Source organism: Mugil cephalus, chromosome 9 (genome assembly GCF_022458985.1).
Source record: "Mugil cephalus isolate CIBA_MC_2020 chromosome 9, CIBA_Mcephalus_1.1, whole genome shotgun sequence".
Classification (NCBI taxonomy): Eukaryota; Metazoa; Chordata; class Actinopteri; order Mugiliformes; family Mugilidae; genus Mugil; species Mugil cephalus.
This window is the reverse complement of record NC_061778.1, coordinates 13107650-13119785: the sequence shown is the minus strand read 5'-3', so window position 1 is coordinate 13119785 and position 12136 is coordinate 13107650. Positions and strand designations below refer to the sequence as shown.

The following is a 12136-nucleotide window of genomic DNA, read 5'->3' as shown; positions in this document are numbered from 1 at the left end:
TGGACTTTATGATGTGTCCTGTAGGAAGGAATGTGAGCTTTGACCTCACCCTTCCCCCTCCCAGGGCCAGTGACCAGAAGCTCAGACAGAGCGGGCTCTTTATCTTGTTTTGTGCAGAACAGAAGCGGATACAGAAGATTCTACAGAGACCACCCTGAGGAAACTCTCTTGCAATTCTTGCCGGCTTGTTTTTGAGCGTGCAGTTAATAGTTACATCATCGGTTTGAATGGCTGCTCACAGACTCTCTTCAAAAGCTCTGTGCTTCCATCTAGCACATTCCTTTGTGACAGGCATTAAGTCCCCCCCCCCCAAAAAAAAAAAAAAAGTTTGCTGGAGAGTTTTCCAGTAAAGGGACTTGAGGGACAGTAATGGTAAATATTAAAACCGTATGTGGATAAGGAAGTTCTTTCAAACATATGGTGATCGTGCAGGAAAAGAAACACAGAAGAGAAGAACTGCTTTAATAATAAATAAATAAAGCTACCACGTTGGTTTTAGTGTGTAGCTGTTGCTAATGCATTGTGTGTCTGGATAATTTCCAAACCTCCGCAACTTGAAGGTACATACCATGCACAAAGAAATAATAACTCCTGTTACACTGTACTCTCTATGCATTTGAACGGCACAGCACGTATGTTGCATGAGTTATTTCTGTGACAGCTTACAGACAAGGGCTTTTGTAAAGCCAGACACCAGCAGCTGCTGTGGATACCACAGTGTCGCGTCTCAGGGGACAAAAGATACTGGAAGCACAGTGCTGTCATTGATTAGAGCTGCACTTTATCCACCGTTTACACAATGAAATGGCTCAAGGCTCCAGCCTTCCTTCTTGAGGCTATCTCAGAAGATGAACCCCACATAAAAACTGCATAGCAAGCTTCAATTTGTTTCCTTTTCTGTTTAAAAACTTCTCATGCCATGTAATAAAGTCATAATAATAAAGTCAGTCTTTATTATGTGCTTTAATGATATGTGGTACCAAAGCATAATTAGCGAAAGTTGACATAAATATCCAAAATATGTTCAAGAAAGTCATATCCAGTCGCCTGTCGACGTAAAATTTGGTGTTCATGAAAAGGAAGCAGTTTTCTGACCCATGAAGTTTTTTTTTTGGAAACAACAAATATGCAAGAAAGTATCATAGGCCAATAAAACAAAGGTTTCATTAGGGCAAATGATTTTAATTAGTATTATTACTAATGAGTTTCAGCCTTTACACAGAAAATAAGAATATGAACATTAAGTGCGTCTCATCACCAGTGCTTGCCATTAACTCAAACTCTCTGTAAAAAACAAAACAAAATCCCTCCGCTGTTGTGTTGCAAACATTACCTCAACATTCGATGTAAGAAAAATACAAAATAATGAACTACTTTCACTGGTTGGTCACATTCCTGTAAGTATGATACAACTCCTTAAACCACGCCCAAGATGAATAAAAGGGCATGGGTCTCAACACTCCATCAGCTACTGAACCTAGACATTGTCCAACAAAACCATAACCGCCATCCACTTAAAGTGAAAGAGAGATTTACCATGGAAACAGGCAAGGTGCAGGCTACTGTCCCAACCTACCTTGGATGGTCCATTTTCAACACTTTGTGCTGTTGCCTGCCTCTAGGGATTGCGGCTATCATCTTCTCCTGCAAGGTGCGTAATATTTCCCGAGCATCAACCATTTCTGCAGTCAAAGACCTGACCCGATATCCAAAAAAAACGGTTTATACTGTTTTGTAAGATTACGCGTGGATTATGTGTAGTTGAATTCTGCATTTCTATAAGTTTTGTGTTCAACTGTGACTAAATGTTGATTAATTCACCATAGAAACAAAACAAAAAATGAATTGTTCAGTAGCAAACAGAGAGAAAACAAAAAGTCAGTGATTTTTCTTTTTATTCCACCTAACAGGATTGCAATTAAAATAAAACCAATCTCTGTTTGTTTTTTGTTTTTTTTTGTTTTTTGTTTTTTTTTTGTTTTTTTATTTATTTATTTTTATTTAGGCACAAAATGCTAATCTTCTTGGACAGGCAACTGTAGCCAGAGATGCTTCAAGGAGCGCCAGGGTCCTAAACATCTTCGCACTTGTCTGTGGAATAGTCCTGATCATCATATACGTTGTTCTCATCACCGGCTTATGATGAAGTGAAAGCAGTGGAGGTGGCGGAGGGGCTTCCTTTATTTGCCAGGATGTGAATGGGTGTAATGAACCCCCCCACCCACACACACACACACACACACACACACACATATACACACACCTCCCCCCACAAAAAACGATAACGACATGCTAAAACAAAATAAACTCGACGTGTCTCCGAAGAAGCATCTTCAAGAAACCATGCACGTCCCGCTGCCCTTGGTTCTGTTTGTTCGGTGGGATCGTACCGTGACCTAGACAACTGGCAACATTCCTCTCAAGTACTTCCCCTCCTCCACACGCAAGACCACAAAGCTGGAACAGATGTCTGTATGTTCGCATGCGTTTGTTCTTGTTTTCATAAGGTTTCCACAGGAGAAAAAAAAAAAAGAAAGAAAGAAAGAACTTGGTGTGCTTACAGCTTTTGTCTCAAAATCGCAAACTATGTGTGAGTCGGCTTTTCTGTTTTAAAATGTTTGTTTTAAACACGCTGAAAAGAATTTGCTTGTTTTGGGGCAGAAAATAAACAGTTCAACGTGAGTGTTCTTGTGTGATTTTGATGTGAGTCGTTCTCTAAAATAAGGGCGACAAAACCGTAGCGGGTGAGATCCCTGCACTTTAAGAAGCGGACACACCAATCACCCACAACATTATGACCACTGAGTATGTAAATAACACCGACCCTCTAGTAATAATTCAGTGTTCTCCCGGGAAACATTTGGACCTGGCATTCATTCGTATGGATGTTACTTAGACATGTAGCACCCACCTAGACCAGACTGGACACCCCCACCCAATGGCAAAAAAAACAAACAAAAAAAAACAAACATGAAAAATAGCACAATCTGTTGACCTGGCCTTCAAATTCACTTGATCCCAAATTGATCAAGTATCTGTGGGATGCACTGGAACAAGTCTGATCCACAGAGGCCCCTCCCTTCAACCCAAAGGACCCAAAAGACCCGCCGTAACAACAATTTGCAGCCAGACACCACAGGACACCCTCAGAAGGCACGTGTCCATTCTCTGATGAGTCACAACTGTTTTGGAGTGTAGTACACGGTCCTCCTCCAGGGTTCGTCACAAGGGAGACCTATGCAGTATTACGCAGGTGGTCATAGGGTTATGCCCGATCAGCGTAATAACTTCACTATATTTACGACACATGATGTCAAGGCAAACAAAACAAAACTAGTCAAAACAATGAAAATAACCTTCTGCGCTTCACAGATTTGGGGCTGGATAATATTTAGTCACTTTTATTGCCACAGCACCCTTTTTTTTTTCTCACATTCTGCGCTTTTCCTGACATCCTGACAGTGGGAGGGTCTGACCTGTGATAGCTAGATGATGTTTACTTCGGTAAATGGGTCACTAAAAAAGCTCATGTACTGATGTTGAAAAAGTGTGGGTTAAAACAGCTGCAGTCCAATTTAAAGATACGTCCAAGGATAATCACTGAAAGACAAAAAACAAAAAGGTTGAGAACACAAGTTCAGTAAGTTCCCCCTAACTTGATAGGGGGTGGTTTTCTATTGTTAGTGGGCAGAGAGCACAGGACTGAGGGCCAAAGATAGCATGCCAAATCCTGTCTCCACAGCTCTTGGGCGGGCCCTCTTTTAGAGTGGCCATCATGCTGCACAAGAGGGATGGCTTTTACGTTTTCTTTTTTTTGGTTACTGCTGCCATTCTTAGTTGTTTGTAGGATGCTGCAGTCAAGACTCCCCCTCCTTAAAGAAGACTCCTCCGAGTTGGAAGCCTGTTATCCGAGAGGTTTTTGGCTCTTAAATGTTCCCGTTCCCGTGTGCATGTTTCGCTCAATGACTTTCGGACCTATAGTAATGTGTTTATGTAGACTCCTCTTCACTGGTTGGTTACACTGCCGTTCACAACATCTTAAACCACACCCATGAGGAATAAAAGGGCACTGGCCCCAACCCCCACCAACCACTGGACCCAGACACCGTCCATACTATAACTGTCAGCTAACAGAGATTTACCATGGAAGGAGGCCAAACGCAGTCCGCTGTCCCAACCTACCTTGGATGGTCCATCTTTAACACTCTATGCTGTTGTCTGCCTCTAGGGATTGCTGCTATCGTCTGCTCCTGCAAGGTATTTAATATTCCCTATCAAACTTTTATTGTTCTAAACAAACTTTTGCTTCGTTCCACTCCTATAACATGACCCCCGCCCCCTTTTTTTTTTTTTAAAAAACACTAATGAGTTTCCTTTTTTTCTTTCTTTTTTTTTTCCTTACACTTTTGGCACTCACTCTGATTGTCATTGTTTTCTCAAAGGCGCAAAATGCAAATCTTGTTGGACAAGCAGCTCTAGCCGAGGATGCATCGAGGAATGCCAAGGTCCTCAACATCATCGCACTCGTCTGTGGAATAATCCTGCTCATCATTTTCATCGCTTTCAAAGTCAGCGGGAACGTCTGAGGTCGAAGCGGGGGAAGATGCTGCATTTCTTTTTTTTTCTTTTTTTTTTACCAGAAGGTGGATGGAGGGAAACTCTTTTCTTTTCGTGTACTCCCCCTCCTCCACACGCAGGACCACAAAGTTGCAACAGATGTCTGTACGTGCGCGTTCACATGTGTTTGTGATTCTTTTAATTAGGTTTCCATAAGAAAAAGAAAAAAAATGCTTATGAAAAATGCTTACTGTGTGTGTCTCAAGTTGCAAACTATGTATGTGTTGTCCGAGGAGGCGGTTCTGTTTTGTTAAGTTGCAAAATAATAAACTATGCAACACAATTGTTTTGTGTGATGAGTGTTTACAAGATTCACCATTCACTTACAAAAGGTCAGGGAACTATAGTGGACACCATAATACTCATGGACTGGACACAAAAGTGTATTTTTAGTATGTAAGTACCCTATTACGTCTCATTTCCTGACACATTATATAAGACGAAACTGGACACATCCAAACAATGTTAACAACCTTGTGCTGTTTACATTTAGCGGGCGAGCAAGTCATGATGTTCACAATGTCCTCATTCTGAGTCACAATTTGTACAGACTAAATGCAATGAGATCATAAAGTTTTCAGCTGAACTGCTGCAACTATTTCCCATGAACTAAAGTAGGCGAATGTGGTTGAGAGGCCGTGACCACTAAGTTTCAGTTCGGAGATGGCTTTATCTACGTACTGAAACCCCAAACCTTGCACCCCATTCTGTATGCGCAGGTGGTTCTAGCGCGGTTGGCATGCTACCACCCACACTTTCCAAACAAAAACAACATTGGACGAAGTCATCCTCGCTGATTATTACGAACACTAGAAAGAACATGCAAAAATAAAATACAGGAGGAGGTGGAGGGCCCCTCACCCTGACCAGAGGGTGCTAGATAGATAGATACATAGATGTTATACAACAGGAAAACACAATATACTGTATACATGATATTTATAGACTTATACAAAATAAATGAATTGAAATAAGTGAATACAAGAAGGAAAAAGAAATAATAGCGTTCTTTGAGTCTCTTGGAGAAGGAGCTCTGTTGTCTGGCTATCATGTGGTGGAGAGGGTGGTCAGGGTTATTCGTCATTGATAGTTTGTTGAGTGCTACGAAAAGACACTACATGTATAAATATAATGTACAATTCACAAACCATGCATGTATTTTGTGCACAATTAATTACGTATGCCATGTATGTTTATCAAACGGATGTTACGAGGACGGCCCTGAAATGGATTCAGGGTGGCATGGAAACAGTTCACAGTGGTCGTCCACTTCCTCTAAACTGACGGTGGTTGGTAAAAGGTGTTAAGTGTTTCTCTCTAACTGTCATTTTAAAGCTTTGCATACACTTTCTCGCTGGTATGGAAGCAAAAAAAAAAAATCTGCCCAGTTGTTCTCTGCTGGTCCTGACCTCCTTTCCCAAAAGCCCATCAAGATGTGACAACAGATAAGTTTAGCTGTGCTCCTTGGGAGGTTTCTCAACCTGCATGTCTACAGACAATCAAGAAACACGAGAAACAAAATTCTTACTTTGCCCAGCATGCACGTAATTTGTCAGATAATGTATGACTCCCAATGACATTTAACTTGCCAAATTCTGACTAGCAAGACAAAGTGACAAAGTGATCTAACCACTGCGAGTTGACCCAGATTTAGAAGTTCATGTTCAAGGTTAACCACTAGAGGGTAAGGTTTAGATGACAAAGCTGATAGGTGTTTTTGCATCTGTGTTTTCTGTACTCACAGCTAAGGATAACAGAAAAAAAAAAAAACATATTACAATATATTACATACCAACTATTATCTCCTCAACACTTTTGAGTGAACCTTCTTCTAGGGTGATCATCATGCTGAGAATATTTTACTGCCATGGACTTAAGAACCAAAACTATTCGAGCAGACGAAATTTAATTGAATGTCAATTAAAGCACTGAAGGTAAACCACTTCAAAGAACACAGCAAGTTATTTGACATGTTTCTGGTTCTATCTTAAAGGCTTCTTGTATACACGTCTCACCCAGTCACAATCATGGTGGGGGGGACACAATGCTGTTTGTCAACCACTTAGACCACGCCTAGCAAGAATAAAAAGGCACAGGTCTCAACATCCACCGGCTACTGTACCTAGACACCGTCAAACAAATAATAACTCGCATCCACCCGAAGTAAAACAGGCAGACACCATGGAGGAAGGCCAAACACAGGGTACTGTTCCGACTCACCTCGGCTGGTCCAAATTCAGCACCGCTTGCTGTTGTATGCCTCTCGGTCTTGCTGCTATGTGGTACTCCTACAAGGTAAGCATCAATTTTATTTTATTATTTGCATTACTCTTAGTTTTGCTCATTTCTGCGACTTCCAGAAAAAAAAAATAACATAATAAAAAACTACACAAACTATTCTATGTAGTTTATCCATGTGTTTTATTTAAAACTTAAATGCGAAGTAGAGGTGTCACAAGTTGTCTACAATTTTCTTGAAGTGCAACTTTGGAGGCGATGGAGAAACAATTCAAGGGAAACTTTATTGTGACCAAACGCAGATTCATTCACACACAAAATATAAGATTCCGTTCACACGTACATGGACGTTCGCGCTGTTGTCCTAAAAGTGATGGTTTTAATCCCCGATGTCGAATACGAAATGTTCATCTAGTAAATTTTGATTGCCATTGAAATGCAACTCAGTGGAGCGGTTTCCATCTAAAGACATGCCTGTTAGGTTATTTGATGATTGAAAATTGTCCGTGTGAATGATTGCCCGTCTGCCTGTGTTAGCCCTACGATTGGTAAGCAACCTGTCCAGGGTGTGCCCCATTTCTGGCCCCATGACAGCTGGGAAAGGCTTCAGCCACTGTCCACAGGACAAGAAAATTAAATGAAATGCCACTCATTTTGATTTATTTTTTTATTTTATTTTATTTTTTTTAAGGTAAAAAATGCTAATCTTCAAGGACAAACAGCTATAGCTGAGGATGCCTCACAGACGGCCAAGGTCCTAAACATCCTCGCGTTCATCTGTGGAATCATTTGTGTGATCATTTTCATCACTTTCGAAATCACTGAAAAGCAGCTATGAAATGAAGCCAAAGCAGCAGGCAAAAGGCGCAAGAAGATGGATGGATGGAATCTCAGCGAGGCTTTTTTTTTTGCTCATGTCACCTATGTTTGTGCTTGTTTTAGAAAATGGTTTTTAAAAATGGTGCTCACAACGTATGTCACCAAATGCCAAACTGTATGTTTTTGTTTTAAAATGTTGCTTGTTTTGCTGTTGTGCAGAAAATAAGTTTGTTTTGTGTGATGACTAAAAGGCAGTAAACTATGGTGGATACCATAATGTTGCATTGCTTGAGTTTACGTAGCTGGATTAAAATAATGAAAACAACCTCGTGTCCGTGCAATTTTGATACTGAGCAAGTCATAATGTCAGTGGCGTCTGGTGGTGAAATTCAGTGGGCGGGCTAACAAATGAATAATAACGGTTAAATAGTTAACACAGTAGGAGAAGACACATCACCTGCAATACACACAGTCGCATCAATGACATGTACACGCCACTTCTTTAGTTCTAAACTGGTCCGGGCTCCAGGACCCCTTAATCACCCCTTAATGTTTCCAACTTCTCAAATTTATTGAATGAAAAGATTGTGCAGTTTGAAGCTGCGATAGTACAATATAATATCACAGTATGTAAACACACACACAAGAAAAAAACAAATGTAATAATAAACCAAAATGACCAGCAAGTGGCGATGCTAGAGAGGGAACTATTCCCTTTCACCCTCAACTTCAGTCACTTCAGCCTTTTTTTTTTTTTTTTTAAACAGACTCAACAGAGCTTTCACCAAATTAAAAAAAAAAGTCCAACATCAGAGGCAGTTTCAGGTAGTTTTCAAAATATGTAGTTTTAGCTGAGGACCCATTCATGTTCTGTTAAATGTTGTTCTGTTCAGTCACCTCTTCAAGCGTTCATCATCAGCTTGACATGACAATCGCAACATTCAATTAACAGACTTTTTTAACAGACTCAGTTGGAGTTTTCATGCAAATTATGTGAAATAAAAAAGTGCAACTTCTGTGAAATATTAACAAAAAAAATTGCGAAAAAAACAAAAACTACTTTTTTCTGGAATATCCTATGAAAACCAAACTAGTGCTAACAGGATGTGTTTTGACCAGGGTTTGACCTCCAATGTCCCATGCAGTAACCAGTGTCGCTAACCACTGAACTTGTCAGGTGGGGTGGAGTTGAGGGTGAGGACCGAGATGCAGGACTATAGATGAGGCATGAAGTTCAAACAAAAAGTATTTAATAACAAACAAAACAACATAACACAACATAACAAGCATGGCAGGAAAATCCAAAATCCAAAAATCAAAAGAAATCATCAAACACAGCAAGGTTATGTGGAACAAGATGTGGAACAAGAACGAGGAAACATGGAACATGACATGAACCATGACATGGAACATGACATGGAACATGACATGGAACATCGAATGGAGACATGAAGCTAACATTAACGACACAACAAGGAACAAAGGGAAAGGCAGGGCCATATATACACAAGAAAGCTGAGGGATGACAAGACACAGGTGAGACACATGAGGGCAATCAACCGAGGTGAAACCAATGAACAATCATGAGACAAGGAGGCACAAAACAGGAAACCCAGAATCTTAACACAATAAAACAGGAAACACAAGGCATGACCCAGACACACATGACCAACCAACCAAGGAGACAGGAAAGACAGCAAACTGGATAACTTGACAAAATAAAACAGGGATCTTCAAAACATGATCACAAAATAAAAGACAGACATAGAACCTTGACAGAACTACCCAAACATACAAGCCACGATGTTGAATGAGCATTTTCGTACCATGGCCATCAGCCCATTTAATCCTGCAAAATAAGTGCATGCATCTCATACCTTAGACCTCCCTAGTACATAAAATGTATGATTTTTTTTTTTTTTTTTATTTCATGTTGGTTATGTTAGTGAAAAAGTAGGTTATATACTTGGCAACCATTGTTGCATTCTTTTTTTTTTATTATTATTGCCTTTTATCAGTTTCGTTTTAACTTGAGCATTTCCCTTTATTGTGCTGTGTGGTGTCAACCTCTGGGCATCTTCTTATTCAGCTTGGCAGTCTACTGTGGGAGAATCACTAGTATCAAGTGATATTGTACATCCCTTAGGGGTTTGGGGTTAGGGAAGAAAAAACAAAAAACTAATACAGAATAAACACCTAAAACCTACCCTATCATAAAACTTGGCATAACGCTTGTTATGACTTTGTTTTATGCAAGCGGCAACAAATGTTGCCATGCTTATATTTACTCTTCTTATGACCAAAAAATGCACAAAGGCATATAGTTCACATCATATATCAGTAGTAGACCCTTTTAAGTATGCATGTTGAAAATATTTTATTTATACCATTACATTAAGGCCTTTTTGCCTACTTCCTCTTGTAAAAGTTTGAGGCGGACATTTCCTCTTTACTTCCAGAGGTGCAGGCCGTGAGTAAAGAGGCCTAGTGATGTGACCATTCACACTAGCTACATGATATTGACATAAGTTATAGGAGACAATCTATTCTTTCATTTTAAATGTGGCAACTATTGTTGCCAGTGGGATTAAACAGGTTAGCACTGTTTCTGATTCATGTTTTCTAATTTTGTCCGACAAATGTTTCAAATCCGCAATTCCTTGCTGGGTGCAAGGCGTATCTCCTCCAAAAAGCAGGCACGCAAAACAGAAAAGTGAATTCTTGGCTACACCTCCCATTAGCCAGTCCTTTCTTTCAAGTCAAGAAACACAAAATGTACCATTTTGGCCTTTTTCACTTTACTTGGGTTACTATCCCATTCTCTTAATTTCCAACTTCTCCTCCAAAGACATTGAGAAAAATAGATTAGAAAGGAAGCAAATCCCCATAGATCTGCATGTTAAAAAACCCAACTTTACAGCATAATTAAACACGTTAACAGCTTGGTACAAACAATGGTTTTGGTCTCAATGGTTTATTTCACTATTCATGATAACTGTGCGGGGGATACATTCGATTATTTTTTATTAACATTTAAAATTCTGCATAAGTGACTGGCAGTGCCTGAGCTAACAGGTAGTAGAGAGTCAAGGGTCCATATTTGGAATATCCGCGGATGGGTGGAGCAAAGCTCATCATGGCGACCGTGGGCTCCGCCCACTTCGGGCTTCACTTTCAAGGTTCAGAATCCAATGGGTGATGTCATGATGGGTTTGTTCATAGTATATACAGTCAATGACTTAGACCAAATGATCAGTGAATGATGGTGGTGTGACATGAATTGGATTTTTTGGCTCTGGGGCTGTAAGAAAATCCACCCATTTAGATGAAATTCTATGTTTTTCTTTTGACTTTTTGGTGCTTCGCTTGATGTGACCAAAACTTAGCAATCTGTTGTAAGTTATTTAAAAATAATTGTCCCATCTTTTTTTCATGTTAGCTTGGGAGGGCTTAGCCCATTTATACCAGCTGTCCATGCATAATGTTCAAAAGTCATAATTTGCATGGACTAAATGTAATGGGATGAGATATGTTATTGAAGTGTTGAAAATATTTCTCATGAACTAATGTGGAGGAATGCCATTGCAAGACAGCTGATGATGAAAGAACTGATAATGGTAGGTGACAAAAGACCCTACTGATGCGACAACAGACAAAGCTGCGCTTCAAAGAAGGAAGTTACTGTGTTCTGCACGATACAACCCCTTAAACCACACCCATGCAAAATAAAAAGGCACAGGTCTCAACCTCCATCTGCTATCGGACTCAGACTCTGTCGGACAAACCGTAACTTACATCTCATCAGTAAATAAAATAGACAGATACCATGGAAGGCCAGGCCCCAACCTACCTTGGATGGTCCATCTTCAACACTCTCTGCTGTTGTCTGCCTCTTGGGATTGCTGCCATTGTTTTCTCTTGCAAAGTAGGTAAAATTTTCTGAGCATTACATTTTTGCTACTTATGCTTCTTTGTACTTTTAAGTGTACGATCCACCTACGATTATTATTATTAATAATAATAATATTGTAAAGTATTATAATTTTAAACAACAGCTCGGGCAACAAGAAAATCTCTATAGGCTCAAAATATACAAATTAATTTATAATATTGATTTTGTGTGTACATGGATATATGCTGGTTTTGTTAGACACAAGGAAATAACCTACTGATGGTTTTATCGTTTTAGTAGCAATTAAAATGTAACTCATTCTGATCACTTTCTTTTTTCTTAAAGGCACAAAATGCTAATCTCGTTGGGCAAACAGCTGTAGCCCAGGATGCATCGCGGACAGCCAAGACCCTGAACATCATCGCCTTCGTCGTAGGACTAATCTTGCTCATCATCTTGATCGCCATCCAAGTCAGTCAAAAAAAACAGCAGTGAAGGTCCTGTCTTTTATGCCAGAAGATGGATGGAGGGAAACTCAACAACGCTTTCCTTCTTCATGTATTGCCTCCT

General features: G+C 39.9%; 1 protein-coding gene and 1 long non-coding RNA gene across 2 annotated transcripts; both read left to right on the top strand.

Moving 5' to 3' along the window:
* The first annotated feature begins 903 nt into the window (after positions 1-903).
* LOC125013602 (dispanin subfamily A member 2b-like) lies at positions 904-2682 on the top strand. The gene is made up of 2 exons (XM_047594402.1): positions 904-1651; positions 2006-2682. Exons 1-2 carry the CDS (start codon positions 1433-1435, stop codon positions 2141-2143), a joined length of 357 nt encoding a protein of 118 aa, XP_047450358.1. The 5' UTR covers positions 904-1432; the 3' UTR covers positions 2144-2682.
* A 1351-nt stretch (positions 2683-4033) lies between these two features.
* On the top strand, positions 4034-7999 carry LOC125013018. The gene is made up of 3 exons (XR_007113350.1): positions 4034-4257; positions 4443-6912; positions 7547-7999. It is a non-coding gene; the product is annotated as an uncharacterized LOC125013018 (long non-coding RNA).
* Positions 8000-12136: the final 4137 nt, after the last annotated feature.

Coding starts and splice junctions, on each gene's coding strand:
- LOC125013602 (XM_047594402.1), top strand. CDS start 1,433: ATGAATAAAAGGGCATGGGTCTCAACACTCCATCAGCTACTGAACCTA. Junction 1,652..2,005: donor CTATCATCTTCTCCTGCAAG/GTGCGTAATATT, acceptor ATTTTTATTTAG/GCACAAAATGCTAATCTTCT.